The following is a 17920-nucleotide window of genomic DNA, read 5'->3' as shown; positions in this document are numbered from 1 at the left end:
CCCAGGCCATAAATCCATGGGACCATGCTAATGTAATTTGATGGCTTCTCCAGGGTCCACAGGAAGCCAAGAATCTTTCAGAAGACTGGACTCAGAAAACCCAGCTGGGTTCCTACTCTTCAGGTAAACCCCTTTAGTGTTCTCGTCACAGTTAGCATCAGCTGATTGTGTTTTATTATTCTGAGAAATAATGGGCTTAGTTTGTTTCTTGCACATTGTCTTGCTCACCCCATCCTGAATTTCTTCAAGCAAGTAGATAAGAAATTTGAAATATCATGTTATCAGTTTTTAGATTTAATAGGAACACTGGAGGTAAACTTGATGAAAGTATAACTCAATACAATGCCCACACCCCAGGGTCTTACTGTGTGCCTGCCCAGGGCCGGGCAATGAGGTCACACTCCATACCTGCACAATCTCATCATCTGGGCACGCATGTGACCAGGAATTGTTCTGAGTCTTCTCAAGCAGCCAAGTGATAGAGTGGGACCAGCCCAGGGAAAGAGAAAGGAAGGTGGGGAAAGGTAGGAGCATGGAGCTATTATGGGCCTGTGATCCTGAGACTCCTTGGGAAATGAGGCAAAGCAAGCAGGTGGGTAGGAAGAGGTTGTCTGAGGACAAGGGCATGAATATGGTGAGCCCATGGCTCCCCAAGTATTCTTCCTGTCTCTGCCCTCTTTAGAAGTTCCCTTTCTCTTGCTCAGGTTCCTGGTCTCCAAGTCAAGAGAATTCAGGGCAGTTATGGGCAAGAGGGCCCTGAAACTAAAACTCATCCATCTGAGTTCCATCGCGTGAGGATTTCATTGTGAGGTTTCACTGTCCTTGGCCAACTTCTTTGAAGCTGACAGAGGCTTGGAAAACAGTGGCTTAGAAACAATATTTCCAGTTACTCTCCAACACTGCAGATATTACAGTTAATAACCCTGGACCTAGTACTCTCCATGAGAAGGAATCCTCTCAAGGGCCCCTCCCTGGCAGTCCTAGTTCTTTGCTTTGTATGGCATTTTACTGGTTAATACATTATCTCACTGTGTCAAAATTCAAGAAACGGTGTGCCTCCATACATTAGAAAGTCAAAGCAGACCTACTTTCTCCCCCGGGTCTTTCTGTGGGCCTGCCCAGGGCTGGGCACACTCCCTGTGCCTGCACAATCTCATCATGTGGCATGGTGATGTTTTCTGTAACAATTGTTCTGAGTCTTCTGGGCTCAAACCAGTTTAATCTGATGCAAACTGATTCATGTAGGGTCAGCACAGAATATCATATGGGCCAGATTCAAGTCCTTAAGTGACTGGTCATCCAAGAGTTAGTGACTTATGTTTGGAGTAGCAAAGGTGGAATGCCATGGAAATTTCCTGCATGGGCAATAGTAACAGAAGCTGCCACATGAAGGGCCTCTGATCAGACACAGGAGGGGTCTTCCTTACAAAGGTGGAAGCCAGACAAGGTTTCAAAGGAATGCTAGAGGATCACTCTGGCTATGATGCCTTGACTGGACACAGGTAAAAGAAGTTGTGTGTTGACTTCCTGCTGAGTCTCTTCTGGGTGATAAAGCTGTGCTCCCTGGCTCTGATGATATACAGGTGGGTATGGACACTGCAGGGTTGTACAGTCCAGTAGCAGACTCTTAGAGGAAAGATTCTAGCCAGGGATGCTAGAGGGAGGCCTGCTCTGCCCTCCTTCTCGGTGGCAGTGTGGCCTGATGGGGCCCTGGAGGCCAGAGCACTCCAGCTTTGGCCTTCTTAACAGAGGGCAAGAAGAGGTAGATACCCTGGGGAAGGAGACGCTTATCCCCAGAGTTCTGCACACAGACAGGAGAAGTTTACTCTATTTAGAGTCACTCTCAAAGAAAACTAATCTCAAAGACTGCAGATTTGGCCTGGGGCAGATTCAAACTCCCTGGTGTTACTGGTGATATGAAAGTTAACTCACTCAAAGGAAAGAAGGCAGAAGACCAATTCCAACAGAAGAACCACGGAAAGTATTGATCCAAATGGAAATAATTTTTTCTTAAGGCTTATTCAATTGTTCAAAACAATTATTTTTCCAAGTTGACATGTTTTTAAGGGGAAAATCTTACGTGGTGTTAAAACATGTATGAGGGTTTCCAAAAAATGCACTGAGGACTTGGTTTCAGTGTTCATCATGATTCTCTAGGACAAACATGGAGACATGGCCTCTGACAGTGAGAGGTACACACAGGATTGGAATCACAGTGCTGAGCTGAGTTCTTGTCAGGTAGCCAGAAGTTTGGGTCCATCCTGAATCAGGTGAATTTGGATCACAGGTAGAATTAGAAGTATGTGAATGGTTCCTCTCCTGCCAATCCTGAGAGGACAGAGGAAGTAGGAGTGGGTGGGCTATCGCCCTTGGCTGGCATTCTTAGAGACTCACTGCCCAAGAGTAAAAGCAGGCTTGGGTTCTCCTAGATCTGAGGTATTCCAGCAAGTGGAGCTCCTCAATGAGTCACAGATGTTCTTTGCCAACAACTGAGGGCATCAGTCATGGAATTTCTTCACTGCTTTCTGAAGGTTGGCATAAAAACTGGTCATGCTCCGAGGGAAGAAGGAGTCCACTACGCTCTGTGGGAGGTAACCGCTGAGGTCAGTCTGGAAGAATGTGACCAGGTTGGTCTTGTTGGGCTCTCTGTGAAAGCAACAGCAGAGCTGTGTTAGGCATCTGCCACAGAGGGGCTGGCACAGTACCAGATCAGGCAAAGAGAGCCTGGCCCAGCAGAAACGGCTGTTACACAGCGACCACATTCAATCCCTTGCAGGATTCACTGCCCAGGGGGCCACTTTGTACTTTCTTGTTTAAGATGGGAACATGGCCTCTAGTGAACATATCCTATAGTCCCATCAGGCCCTCAGGGGTTGATTGGGGGGGGGTCCCTCCTTTCTAAGAAGAGAGATTCCCTCTGACAGATTTGTTTGTAGATGCTTTCAAGAACCCTCTCTGTTTGAGGCCCTGGGAGGAGTGAACACAGAAGCTGGTTTTGTCTGTCTGCTCAGGCGGCAATTCTCAAAATGTCAGGAGCTCCTGGGGGACCCTGGGACCCTTTCCAGGGGTTTACAAGATCAAAACTGTTTTCATAACAATACAAATATATGGTTTGCCCTTTTCACACTTGCATCTTTAACACATTATGTCCCATCATCCCATTGATGAAAACACCAAAACAATTGAGCAACAAAACACTTGCAGTAAATGAAATAATTTGTTTTTAGAGTTCTATTCTTTTGAAAAAATAATAGGTGAATGATTAGTGATAATTTTCATTAATACAGTAAGTTTCATAATAATTGATTAAATAACTTATTAATCACTCAATTATTAAATAAATGATAAATTATATAACAAGCTCTATATTATGACTTCCAACCCACCTCAATGTACCTTTGTCAATTTCATTGAAATAATAGCAGAATTGAAAACTCAGAACTTTGTTGAGTGGACAAGAGCTGGGCAAGTGAATGCTTGGTTTAAAACCTGCATACTAGCTGGGTTTTGTGGGGACTTTCTGGTCCCAACCAGGCCATCTGCAAAATTTGTGCAATAACCTTTGCAATCTTATATGAGAACTCTTATTCTGAAAAATTCCTTTCCAGCAGACATGGCACCATGGAAAGGTGGTTCTCAGCACTGACAGCCAAGCGGGGACAATAAGGAAATGAAGCAGAGGTTAGAGCCCTGGATCTAGGGCACCTCTGTACTGAGGGGACTAAAAATCCTAGTGTGTGTTAAAAAGCATGACTATGCTATTTTCAGACTTAAAATGTTGTTACATTTAAGAAAAGTCCTTTGAAAGATGTTTGAAAAGCCAGCTTAGCAAACACAGTGTTAGGTGGAGTCCAGGTCTGGTTTCTAGTAAAGTCCTATGGCATCAGGCCTGCCTCCTGGGGCTGAGAAAGCTCAAGCCCCTCCCCTCTTGGAGTCTGTAGGAACACAGGGATACAGTGGCAGGTGTACTCTCTTTTATTGTCAATTTGGGTGGCACCCAGAATACACTAGTGACCCTCAGGTTATTCATTACATATAAAGTTCCTTGTAAAAACCTGGCCTTGTGAGCTGTGGGTAAACAGGAAGGGATCCCAGGCTCAGTTCCATGATTGACTCACAGTGTGGTCTCTGATTGCCCTTCAGCTCCCAAGACCAACCCAATCCTTGCTGAGATGATCACTGTTTAGAATGTGCAGTAGGGATGGTCATACTCCCAGCTGCTCCAGGCTGGTGGATGGTTCCCAGGGAGTGCAGGAGAAATTTGCCAGAGCTCAGACTCTGCCAACCTCCTAGACTGATCATAGATACATACTTAACTACCCGAAACTGTTTCATCTTCTAAATGGGACCATGGCATTTGTTCAACCTGACTTATGGCGTGCGAGTAAGGATTTTACATATCAAAAATTTAAATTATAACAGCATCCCCCAACTCTTTCCCATGTGTGAGATGCTTTAGCATATTATATCACTCATGTGTTTGTGTGTAATAGTGTTTTGTAACATCAAAGCCTAAAGAGCCTAAGACATTTTGTTCTTATGAATCCTAGTCAAAGTACCTATTCTTACAGTGTCCAGAGTGAAGTCAGTCAGGTCTGAAACAGGGGCCTCCCTCTTCATTATTCTTACCCTGGCAGAGGTTCACAGAAGCAACCACAAGGATGGTTGAATCCTCTCACAAAACCTGGCTTCGGGGGGCATAGTGGATGTTCCACATGGGTAGCTGGAAGACAGTTCAGACAAACAGTGATCTACAGCTTCAGTCAGACCTAGCCACTTAAGTGCTACAATGTGAGCAGAACCAGTTACTGAGAGCTGGCGAGAGGGCAAGAGACTCTTGCTACGTGGCCTCAAATTTCTTCCCCACCCTGTACACCCACTTACATTCCCATACATGCGCACATACTCAAATCCACACACACAAATATTACACTCCCACATGCAGCTTCCCCAAGCCGATAAGAATATTGGAACAAAAAATATTCTATAATACAAGGTTTGGGGGTGGAAGGAGGAAGGTGCCTTTCTTAAATCTCAGCTGACAGAAGCGGGGATGTGTCTATAATCTCCCCCATAAAGCAGATTCAGAGGAACAGTATGGGCTGTGTGGTAGCAGCTCTGCTCTTTGTTGAGCAGGAAGGGAGTGGAATGTGCTCAACCCTCTCAGGAGGACACATCCATGAACTCAGTGAGTCACTGCATATCAAGGTTTTGTGATGCCCAACTGTAACCTGCATGTCCACAGCACAAACTACCAGTCTCAGCAGGAAAAAGAAGGGGTGCTAACAAGATCTGGGACTAAATAAATATATCTATATAAATAAAATTACTGGCACAAGTATTCTCCCACCTCAGACCCTCATGGCATGGAATCCCCCCAAACTGTGAAGGCAAGGCACATTCTGTTATTGAGATGATCATTGTTTAGAATGTGCAGTAGGGATGGTCACACCCTGCTACTGCTTGGTTTCCAGCTGCTTGGCTTTCCTTAAGAATCTGAGGAGTGGAGGAGAGAGCCCAGCCTCCTGGGCAGGCCTGGCAGCACCTGGTTGTCACTCACCATTGGAACTGATGGTCCCATCCTCATATCTCTTGACTAGCACCAAGTCCACAAAGTCCCTGGGAGAAATGAGCTTCATGGCAGCTGAGGGGGTGGAGGTTCTGCTTATGCAAAGTGTCTGCCAAAGAAAAAAAGGGAGCCTAGCTGTGTCTGAAGGTCAGAGATCTTCTCCTAGCCCTCCCCTGTCTACCAGGGTCCAGGGGAAAGGAAAGCATGGCACTGTGCACATGAGGGCTCAGAGGGAGGCCCTGGTGATGCTAAAGAACTTTCCACTGGGTATACTGGGGATGAACTTCCAGATGACTTCACTTCCTAAATTGGCTGCATCTGCAGTTAGGGTCTCTTTTCCTGCTTAAAAAACAAAACAAAACAAAACAACAACAACAAAAAAAACCCCACATACACAAAAAGAGCATTCTCCCATCTTCCCTCATGTAGAATCACCCTATCATGAATTCTCTCTGGGTGTACCCCTAGGGTACCAAAGACAATCAGGAACACTGATTTAAATATTTAATCAAGGTATCATATACACTGGGGTTAGAATTTCATGTTTTTCCCTTTCTTAAGCATAGTTGAAAGTGTGGGGTCAGAAACAAGGTGATTTCACTATTTCTGAATTCTGGTATTTCATAGAAGAAAAGAATAGCAGAAGAGTTTTTTAAATTGGTGCATTATAGATTATGCTAAGTGAAGCTAGCCAATCCCTAAAAAACAAATGCCAAATGTCTTCTTTGATATAAGGAGAGCAACTAAGAACAGAGCAGGGAGGAAGAGCATGAGAAAAAGATTAACATTAAACAGAGACGAGAGGTGGGAGGGAAAGGGAGAGAGAAGGGAAATTGCATGGAAATGGAAGGAGACTCTCATTGTTATACAAAATTACATATAAGAGGATGTGAGGGGAAAGGAAAAAAAAACAAAACAAAACAAGGGAGAGAAATGAATTATAGTAGATGGGGTAGAGAGAGAAGATGGGAAGGGAGGGGAGGGGGGATAGTAGAGGATAGGAAAGGTAGCAGAATACAACAGTCACTAGTATGGCAATATGTAAAAACGTGGATGAGTAACCGATGTGATTCTGCAATCTGTATATGGGGTAAAAATGGGAGTTCATAACCCACTTGAATCAAATGTATGAAATATGATATGTCAAGAGCTTTGTAATGTTTTGAACAACCAATAATAATAAAAAAAAATAAATAAATAAATTGGTGCATTATAATTATACATAATAGTAGGATTGGTTGTTACATACTTGTACATAAACACAATATAACAATATAACTCAGTACTTTTTAAAAAAAATAGCCACACTGCTTCCATGCAATTCATTGAGTTGCATGAAATGGAAATCTGAGTTCAAGGAAAATAATTATATACTTCTGATTATTAGCCTCAAATATATCATTTCTGAGAGAAAGTGTCTGGAGACCAAGATGAGGTCCATAGCAAGTCATAGATGTCAACATATTCATGGTATGTTTCATCAACCCATCCATTGATCTAATGTTTATTTCAGAATTAGAACATTTAAAATTTGTCAAAATGATGTCAAGAAATGCCAATCTATAAGAAAGGGCCTTTTCTCCATATTTTGTTATTTTCACTAAATTGTTAAGAGCTACCAATTGTCAGCTCTTCTCTGCTTTTTTTGTAAACCAGTAGCATGTAGTAGCCTCTGCTATTTGCAGTTAATGTCTATTGAAGACTGTATCTCTCTGGCAAGAAATTATATCTTTTCATGGACACATGAATTAATTAAAATAAAGAATTCCATTTATCTTATCCAGAGATGCACAATACTTTTCTTTTTGTGTTTAATAATTCCCCATCAAAAGTTGTAATGTAATCTTGTCATTTTAATAAATTATACTCAATCTGGATTTAAAACATACAATTAGTCTTATAGTCAAAGGAAAGATACAATTAAAAAATAATTTCAATTTATATGCGTATCTATGATGTAAGATGATGACTTCCAAGAATAACATGCAGTATATTAAGATAAAATTCATTGAGTTGCATGAAATGGAAATTTGAGTTCAAGGAAAACAATTAATTATATATAATTTCTGACTATTTAAAGAAAAATTTACTCATATATTTTTAAAATGGGTGACAGTAAATACAAATTCATATGCTATTTAGATACAACTAAAAGAATGATACCAATACTTTGTTCAAAATTGACAAACTTATTAATATGTCAGAAATGCCATGCTTTGCAACTTACAAAAATCTAGCTGTCAACTAGATGTGTGGGGTCATACAAAATTTCTCAAAAATTTGTCAGAGGTATGTAAGCAAAAAAGCTGAAGACCCTTGCATCAGAGACTATCTGGGATCAGGAAGGATACATGGGCAAATTGTGGCCCATCCAGGGACGAAGGGCCCTGTGTTGCCTGGAGCAGCAGCCCCATATAGGGAAGCAGGCATCACAGGCACAAACCAGGGTACCAGAGGAACAGGAAGACCTGCCAGCATGACCCATTAGCAAGCTGATCAAGAAGGCAATAGCAACTTGCACCAATGTAGAATTCAGCATAGGTGAACAGCTGGCTATCTTGTATGGTTCTGGCAAGATGGGAAAAGCGAGAAGCTTACAGTGTAATAACAATGAGGAAAACAGAACTCTGTGGGGCCTCTGAGGGATCAGGTCACCAGAACCCAGAACTGGAGCTGGGGAAAAGGCAGTGGGGTAGAAAGAGGTTCTTGGGCTCCTCTGGAAGATAGTTGGTGGTGGCTGAGAGGCAGGAAAGCTGGAGCCATCAGGTGGCTCTTAGGTCCCAGGTCAGCTTCTTATCTGTGTGAACTTGGGTGCTTCTCTTTACCTCTGTCAAACTATTTCCCTTCTCCAAGGTTTCAGTTAAAGCACTCTGAGTTTGTAAATGACAGCTTAGCCTTTAATCATTGTTATGGCAGATTAGTATCATCCTCTAACTTTTGAAGCCTCTTATTATCACTCCCACCAGTCACTGTGTGAAGACAAAGAACTGCAAACATGCTAAAAATAAAACAAATATTAAAAAATATATAAAATATATAATATAAAAACTATTTTTTAAAAAAATTCTATATATTACTTTTTTTTTTTTTTTGTACTGGGGACTGAATCCTGTCCCACTTTACCACTGAGCTATATCCTCAGCCCTTCTTAAAATAATTATCATTTTTTTAAAATTTTGAAACAGAGTCTCATTAAGTTGCCCAGGCTGGATTCAAACTTGCTATCCTCCTGCCTCAGCCTCTTGAGTTGCTGGGATTACAGGCATGCACCATCATGCCCAGTTGTATTATTCTTTAAAGGACATTAACCCAAGTTTCCTCAGCTTCAATCATTTGCATATAATTATTTGGATACTCTCTTAATTTTTTTGCTATTTCTGGTATCACCCATCATGTTAATTCACTTAATATTGCTGTCTAAATGTGCTGCCTTTTAAAAACTTAGATCACTTGATTTTAAAAGGAAGTTTTTATCAGAAATGAAAAAAAAAATCACTTGCCATAAATTAAAAGCAATGCAAAGTTGCTAATTCTGACCCTGGGACCAGATATCTATCTTGTTATAAAGGAGATCAACAAATGTGACACAGGTTGCAAGGGCACATCAGCACCAGAGACAGTCCCCTTTAAGTCATCAAAGAGATTAAAGAAGAATTAAAACAAGGCATTTTTTTTCCCCACTATGGTATTCAATTTCAGCTTTGACTGTGTAGGACCTAAGTCCCCTTTTACTCCCCAGGGAATGTGTCTCATCCTTCAGAAAACATTGACAGAAACCCCTGTAATACTGAACAGGAGACAAATGAAAATTCTTGGATAGGGCTGAGAATACGTGGCTGCCAAACATTCATCAGTTGAGAACTCTTGTATGAGATTTCAAAATACCATCTGTGTAAACACTCAAGAGGGTGCCAGGTCTCTGAAGTCAAAATCAAGATACCATTCAAATTGGACAGTTCAGCAATGCTTACCCTCAAAAAGCATTAGTTCTGGTTATGACTTTCCCCCCTACAAAGTCTGTAATCAAAATGAGGGGACCTCAGGGCAGACTTATCAACATCTGAATTCTACTCTGATAGCCACCAACTCCATGTGGCTATTTAAGCTTACATTTAGATTAGTTAAATAAACTTAATTCATTTCCTCAAACTAGCCACCTTCTAATGCCCTGTGGCCACAGGGGACTTAGTGAATAACTTATTGGACAAAGTGGATTACAGAATATTTCTATCATTGTAGAAAGTTCTACTAGGCAGGGATAATCTGAATGGTATACATATTCCTAAAGGAAAGACTGTAATCCAGAAACTGCCACTTGGCACAGCTCCACAGCTGGCAGAGAATTCTGACTCCATGCCAAAGGTCTCTCCACTCATTCTCTTGGCCCCATCAAGGGGCACTATTGCAAACTAACAAATCCAGGCACTGCCTTGGTGTCCTTGGAGCCTAGACTCATTCGGTACTTAATCAACTACTGCCATTTATATTTTCTTGGTTCTGTTAAGGTCTTCTCTGCCTCTCAAAGTCATGGTTTCCTACCTATAACTGGGCCAAGGCTGGCTTAGAGTGTTTCAAGCAGTGGGCAGCCAGTATGTTCAGGACATGCTCTTTATCAAAAAGTGTCACAGACACCCTCCAGAGGAGATGGGGCCAGGTTACTGCAGCAAGGCCCAGACAATGTCAATGGATAATATGTTTGGAAAAACTTACATCTGTGATGCTTTGGATTATTTCAAAACTGGTCACATTCTCATCCCACTTCTCTCGAAGGCCCCCAGCAGCTGGCTTTACACAGTCCCATACTTCCTCTGGTGTCGCACACAGGATCCCTTCTCCTCGATACCTGAAGCACAAAAAGGAATTTGACCCCAAAGCATCAATCAAACTTGTTTATCTTGGGATTATACTTAAGGAATGGAAGGTGGACCATGCCAAAGCCATCATATTTCCTTAGGACAGGCTGGCAGAGAAGGGGCTGAAATATGTTAGCCCACCTCCCCTTGGGCCTGCAGAAACAGGTGCTCTGTTTTTGTTTTTATTTTGTTTTACAGGAATATGGCTTGCTGGAAATGATTTAGATATAAACAGAAGCTAGTGCTTTTGGGGAAGATAATTGGTTAGTTGATCACAGTGTGTTAGGGTCGATTGGAATCTTTTGAGAAGCAAACTCTGTGACAAGCTTTGAGCAAGTGTGCACTTACAGGTTCCCTGGAAACTCCACAGATGGCCTCCAGGAAACTGAAACTCCATTCTGTGAAAAGGCACAGAATCATAGAATTTTAGAGCTAGAAGGGCTCTGGGAGAACACCTGGCTCAGTCCCATGTTCTTCAGAAGAGGGGATGCACTATCCAAGGTGACCCAACCCATTCAGGCAGAGTTGGGACTAGTAAAGCTGTCCCCACCGCAGGGGATGGGGAGGGAGGTCTTAAATGCTGAGGGTGGTTTTCAAATCATCTTAAATGCCATTAACCATTTTAAGTAAGTAATTTGGGGGTATTTGTTAAAAATTACAAATGTTAAGTAAGAAAAACGATTCCCATACCACCTCTGGGACAAAGATGCTCATGCTAAAGAACGGTATAAAGGCTTGGAGCTTGGAGTTTCGGGTTCCAAATCTAGCCACTCAGAGTCAGACTCAGGGTAAGTCACTCAGAGAAAAGAGCAGATTCTTGCTTTCTGGAGTCATTGTGAGCACAAGTCCACTATTTATTAAGGAAACAACCCCCTAAGAGATCCCCCTCAATCCTGCTACGGGGGCTTGGAGTGCGATAAGCAACCGGGAGAGGAGTCTGGGGACTTTGGGGTCCAGGCCCCAGGGAGCAGTCTCCGCGACCCCTTGCCGCCCAGCTTCTCACTCACGCTCTCCCGGCAAATCTTCCAGCCCGAGGCGTCTCGCAGGTACTGGAGCACCTTCTCTGCCACGGTCTCGCTCACGTGAGCAGCTTCGGCCGGGTCCATCCCCACCGGAGACGTAAAGTGAGAAGCGTGGTGCACTAATTGGGAGGCCGGAAGCCAAGTCCTAGGTGGAGCCTGGAGCCCCGCCTCCGGCCTCCTGCTCCAGGATTGGTCCGGATCCACAGAAGATCACGCCCCACACCGAGATTGGCAGGTCGGGAGACTGACGGCCAGGCGCCGCAGGTCGTACCACCGCCTGGGTGGGCTCACGATCCCGGGGCTGGTTCGGCAGTTTTGCAGCACCCGCCCAGAGCCTTGGTGTGGTTGGGGCGCTGCGTTGCTCCCAGTAGCACCGGGACCAGAAGAGGTCGATGATGGCCAAGTCTGGACAAACTCCTAGGGTGGTTTAACGAGGGTGTTCCGGGTACTGCTCTAAGGGAGGGAGAGGGAGTATGCCTGGAGGCTTGGAGGCCCATTAAGGAGCAGCCTAGAAGGTGAAAGAAAATTAGTGGCCTGGCGCAAGGTCTGGAGAAGAGTGAGGAGGGCCCGGTAGGAGTGAGGAGCAGGAGGTGCAGAAAAGAAGACCAATCCAGGTTGAAGTGATTAGGAGGTACAATATAGAGCTCTCTGCCACTGATTAAAAATTCAATGTAGAATATTTCTATAAATCTGTGGCTTGAAAGTCAGTCTGGGCCCTATTAGAATTTTGTTTGGATTTAAAGCTCTATGGAATGTCTTTCAGACCATTGTGAAAAGCAAGAGTTTCTGGGTCAAAGAATTTTGTTTGGGTTTAAAGCCAAAGGAAAGTAAGGTTGGTGTAGAAAGTGATTTTGTTAGACATCAAACATTCAGGAGATGATTACACTTATTAATCATGATTGTGAGGGATGAGGAAAGAGGAAGAAGCATCACGATTCCCACGTGGCTTGCATAACTGGCGGCTTAAGTGACATGGGGAAAGAGATAGATTCTAGGAAGAAGATGGTGAAATTAGTTCTGGACATGTTTAGATGCCGGCGGGGCCTCTGAATGGAGATGTCCAGTGTGATGTGATGTGCTGTCATGTGAGAGAGGTTCTGGCTTTATATAAGGGATCTTATCAGGAATTCTTTTCATCCAGGTGGCCTGGCCAGGGGGCAAGAAGGCACTGGGAGTGAGGTCTGAGGTTGGGTTGGAGTCACAGCCCCACAGTGAGAACTAAAAGGGCAACCTTTTTCTTCCTCAAGGTTATGTCCAGCTAAATTTTTTAAAAGGTTGTTGCTGATGAAGCCAGAATTATACAGGCAGTCAGTATAGAGAGGTAAACCGAGTCAGCTCAGATCAAGGAGGTCAATTTTGAGTGAGTCTGAGAAGTTGGAGACTGTCCCCTGAGGGATTGAAATGTCAATTCCTTCAGAGCCCTTCCTCCACTCTTATCAAGAACCTGCCCCTGCTCTAACCTAAGGTAACTTGTCCCAGAAATTTCCCCTCCCTACAGGGTTGTTAATTAATGTGTTCTGGGCTGCTCCATCCCGCCCTTCCCCCTTCACCCACCTGTTTCCCACCTTTTGGCCCTCCCACAAGCATTCCTGGGCCTAGTCACTTATGCAGGAAGGAGAGAGATAAGAGGAAGAGAGCAGGAGAACAAAGGAAGCCTAGGACATTATAGAAAAGGCAGAACACCTTGCTTCTTAGTATACCAGCTATGGCCCCCCTCTCCCTCCCAGGCAAAGTCTCAGTGTGCTTCTCTATTGTTCAGACTTCAACATGTGAGGAAGCAGAACTGTCACAGATAACCAGCAATATCTCTGAGACCTATTTATGTTATCTTTCTTTACTGCATACTCATTTTTAAGGTTTGAAAGAACAGTTTGGAAGACCTGAAGGGCTACCGCTTCTGAGGAGGGCCTGGATAAAGAATTGGGGAACCTCAAGTGTCACACATTATTTGTTGTATCATTTGAGACAAGTCCCTTAACCCCTTTGAGCCTCAGTTAACTCCAAGGTGAAATGGGATAATAATGAATGTCTTCCAGGCCATTGTGAAAAGCAGGTGAAAGAATACATATGAATAGTTCTAGGAGCCATAGAGGATAAACTAAGTATCCACATTTTAAAAAAATATTAAGCATACCAAAATACCATTACAAGTTAGATAATAGGCAAAAAAAAAAATATTGGGACACATTTTAACCAAAATTAAGTATCTTATTGGACAAAATGTTCTTAAAAATCATTAGGAAAATTTTAAGCAGCTCCATAGAGAGAAAAAAATGCATCAGACATAGATACTTTGTGGAAAAATAAATCAGCAGAGCTAATAAGGACATAAAAAATATGTAGAACCTCAATCAGAGAATTTCAAATTAAAAGGGACTTTTTTTTAAACCTATCTAATAGCCAGACACAAAAAGGTTTGTTAATATCCTGTGTTAATGACAGAATGGGGAAATAGTTTTGTGTTTGTTTTTAGACTGTGTATGGGACTATAGATGAATGCAACTCTCTGGGAATAAAAGAAACATGTTAAAATTTGCTCTACTTGTTCTTTGACCCAGACTCCTCCTATACAAAGGCATATAAGATTGATTTTGCAACTGGAAGCAAGCTATTTGTCAATATATTATACAACGTTACATTATATACATTTATTAGAATATTATGTAATCATTACAATAATGCAGCATGAGGCTAGAGTAAAAACCAATTGCTCAACAGAGCTGAGGCCCAGGCAGTCTGGCAATATTTGTTGAAATGAATAGACTTTTCTCACCAAGTACAGTGAACTCTCGCTAATGGACATGGATGGTGTTTAATGGTAGTAAGTTCTTACCCTTCTGTAATAAAACTTTTTTTTCATATGAACCAATAGGTAAAGGAATTCATATATTACATTATGTATTAGATAAAAGAATACAGTTTGAAGGGCAATGGCATTATGGATAAGTGAGCAGATTGTCTGATTCAAATGCCAGCAGCATCACCTACTGGTCATGACCTTGGCAATTCATTGACCATTCCATACCTTAGCATTCTTGTTTGGACAGTGAAATAAATAATAGGACTAACAGAGTTGATGTTTAGGTGAAATGATTTAATAAAAAACAGAATGATGCTTGACATACCATAAATGTTTAACATATGTTCATATATATCTTGAGTGAGAAAGAAATAATCAGAGATTAGAGATGTGCTTGAATGTGTTTATATGTTCATGCTTATATATAGTCATGTGCTACATAAGGGTGTTTTAGTTAATGACAAACAGTATACATGATAGTGGTCCCAGAAGATTATAACACCTACTGATGTCATAGCCATCTTATCTTATGTAAATTCACTCTATGATGTAACAAAATCATCTAATGACACATCTCTTAGGATGTACTCCTATTGTCAAGCAATACATGAACATGTATGTAGGATGTTTATGTTCATATATGTGTATGTTTAGGATATTCACTTCTAGGAAGGGATAAAATGAATACTTAATAATGGAGAGTAAGGCCAACAGGCATTTCTCTTTCATTTTTGATCATTATATATGTTTTAGTTATTTTACTTAATAGCATATAGGACTTTTTAAATTAAAAAAGACTCGTTAAAAATTCAATGTAGAATATTTCTATAAATCTGTGGCTTGAAAGTCAGTCTGGGCCCTATTGGAATTTTGTTTGGGTTTAAAGCTCTATGGAATGTCTTTCAGGCCATTGTGAAAAGCAGGAGTTTCTGGGTCAAAGAATTTTGTTTGGGTTTAAAGCCAAGGGAAAGTAAGGTTGATGTAGAAAGTGATTTTGTTAGGTATCAAACATTCAGGAGATGATTACACTTATTAAAAGAGAGCATGGAATACAGGTTTAAAAAATAGCACTATAATAATCTTTAATCTTTGCCTTCCCCCAAATGGGAAGTCCTGGGTGTACAAAATGTTTGGAGATGGAAACTGTCCTCAAGGACTGTGACAAACTGGCCGACTCAATGGTGAGGCCAGGGCAGCCTTGTTGCAGGTGGTGGTGACCTATTTTGCCACTAGAGGCCAGGCAGCACAATGCAGGATGAGCAGGTAGCAAGAGCAAAAGGGAGGTTGCCACTGCCCACACAACTGTCCTGGGGCAATGATCTGTTTTGCAATCAGTTTGGGGCTGGAATCGAGAGTTGAAGGGGAAAGAAGAATGACTGAGCTTTATAGATTCCATTGACCAGAGCCCCTCCCATGGGCTTCTCAATCACCCCCAAAAGTTGTCCATATCAGATTTTAATCCTAGTTTAATTTCAAACAGGTGTTTATGGGGCAAGGGGATCCAGCATCATATCATATTCCTGTTAGCTCAGGAAAATGTTATGTGAATCTACACAAGTAAGCACTTAAATGTATATGGTTATTGTTTGCTGAGCCATAAGTAATTGTTACTCAACACTACTGGTCAGCCCCTATTCTGTGTGCACTTTATGTATCATGCCTTTTAACTCTTGCAGAACCATGAGGTAATGAGTACTATCTTCATTTTGCAGGTTAAGAAACTGAGGATTACATAGAGTCTCTAAAGCCACATAGCTAATGAAGTGGAGTTTGTGGGTAAATACCCAGTTTCTATTTTCCAGGACTAAATGTATACTCACATGCTTTATTAAATCCACTTCATATAAGCATATGTAACGTTTCCCATGACACGTGCACAGGCTTGGAGTAGCTTGAAAATTCTACCTTAGGCTAGAGAAAATGGTCTTTCAAAGATGTGCAGAAAGCTCGTCTCAAAATTTTCTGGCATTCACAAATTCTGAAACACAAATAGTGACAAAGGAAGCATCCCTAGTTTGCTAAGATGTTCACCAGACAGTTCTTATCAGGAGGAATTTGTTCTTCATTTTTAATGAATAGTTGTTCTGATATCTGACACTTGAAAGGAGTTTGTTATAGAAGTGCTTTTGGTGAAATGTTTAGAAAATGCTTTTAGTAGTGCATTCTAGTTATATATAACATTGGGGTTCATTTTGACCTATTCATATATGCATGGGATATAATTTCCTCCATTTAGGTCCCGAGTACTTCCTGTTTCCCTCCGGTCCTCTCCCCCCACCCCTAACCCCTTTCTCTATTTCACTGGTCCTCCTTCTATTTATTTATTTATTTATGTATTTATTTATTTTTAAAATTGTTGATGTTTGTGTGTGTGTGTGTGTGTGTGTATCATATATATATTCCATATATATATGGAATCCACTGTGGTATATTCGTGCTTCTTTATTAGTAGTTTTCACAAGTAACCGTGTGCCTCAACAGATAAGATGCCCATTTTCTCAACAGCCTCACCCAAACTTAATCTTTGTAGCCAAAGATAATTGATTCAAACTGTAATCAGTTTGCTTTTAAAAACTTCCCCTTGCCACAAACACTTCATAGTCTACTGTGTCATTTGTATTACCATTGCGATGTCCACTATTCCTGAAGAAATTTAATCCTTTGAGAGTGTCCCTTGCTATTTTGATTGACAGTAGCAATAAAAAACAAATATCCATTATATGACAGTTACTGGGAATGTAGAAACTAATGAACACCATTTTTGTTCTGAGGACACTCAGGGTATGCTGGAAGAGACAGAAATGTTAAAAAGACACAATTTAGTATGGAAAGAATTATATGGAAATACAAATAGGGGCACAGTCCTGGTTGACATGACAAAGTGAACACATACCGCTGCCCAACACTGCAAAATGCCTGTCAAAGGATTAAAAGGGATCAGCCCATAAAGGTAAAAAAATTGTGAAGTAGGGAGGTTTTTTTTTTGGTAGCAAAATATGGCTCAATGCTTCAAACTTGGCATTTTCTATGGCTATGAATTCATCTTCCACTTACCACAGGGAGGAAGCCTACTGGTAGTGGGAGAAAAGGAGGTCATTTCAAGCCACTTAATTGGCTACTGCAGTGTGAAAACTGTCAGAATCAAAAATGCAGTCACTTATGTCAAGCCCTAACAAGAAAGCAACAGAGCAGAGAGGTGAAAAAACAGATATTCTCAAAAAACTTTGATGTCTTGGCTCCAACTGCGCCTATGAGTGAGCTTTGATCCCCATCCTTTCCAGTTAAACGAACCAATAATCCTTAGGTTAAACTTTGACTTATGTTTAGTCCATAGTGTCATAATTAATAAGCCCAGTAAATGGTGTAAAAGAAGCTCTTGATAAATTTGTTACTGTCATCTTTACGAAGTGGATTATTACTAGGCAGATTATTCCTACAAGCTAGGTATTGTAAAAACTTTAAGGGCAGCTACCTAATTTCTGTGTGCTTATTATTGGCATTTGTATGCTGAAAACCGCACAATATATATATATATATATATATATATATATATATATTTCACTCAAATTACTAAAGGAAAGAGCAGACATCTCTGGAGACTTTTGCTGTTGCAGTGAGATATCTGGCTAGTTTATGATTTGCAATCACCCTGAATAAAGGCAAAGGACTCACATTT

General features: G+C 41.5%; 1 protein-coding gene across 1 annotated transcript; it reads right to left on the bottom strand.

Annotated features, from left to right (window-relative positions):
- Positions 1-1982: 1982 nt before the first annotated feature.
- Positions 1983-11584, bottom strand: Stard5 (StAR related lipid transfer domain containing 5). Its single transcript, XM_046438493.2, has 6 exons — positions 11430-11584; positions 10771-10820; positions 10280-10412; positions 5561-5678; positions 4630-4723; positions 1983-2646 (listed from the first exon to the last, which is right to left on the bottom strand). The coding sequence occupies exons 1-6, from the start codon at positions 11526-11528 to the stop codon at positions 2499-2501; spliced, it is 642 nt and encodes a 213-aa protein (XP_046294449.1). The 5' UTR covers positions 11529-11584; the 3' UTR covers positions 1983-2498.
- Positions 11585-17920: the final 6336 nt, after the last annotated feature.

This window comes from Marmota monax, unplaced genomic scaffold, assembly GCF_021218885.2.
Source record: "Marmota monax isolate L192 unplaced genomic scaffold, Marmota_monax_Labrador192_F-V1.1 WCK01_AAM20220418_F8-fsc00005, whole genome shotgun sequence".
Lineage (NCBI taxonomy): Eukaryota > Metazoa > Chordata > Mammalia > Rodentia > Sciuridae > Marmota > Marmota monax.
This window is presented reverse-complemented; position numbering and strand designations above follow the sequence as displayed.

Excerpts from the sequence above, each read along its gene's own strand:
- Stard5 (XM_046438493.2), bottom strand. The coding sequence starts at position 11,528 with ATGGACCCGGCCGAAGCTGCTCACGTGAGCGAGACCGTGGCAGAGAAG. Across the intron at positions 10,413-10,770 it reads GTGGAGTTTCCAGGGAACCT|GTATCGAGGAGAAGGGATCC; the intron begins GTAAGTGCACAC and ends TTTGTGCTTCAG. Across the intron at positions 5,679-10,279 it reads TAATCCAAAGCATCACAGAT|ACACTTTGCATAAGCAGAAC; the intron begins GTAAGTTTTTCC and ends TTTCTTTGGCAG.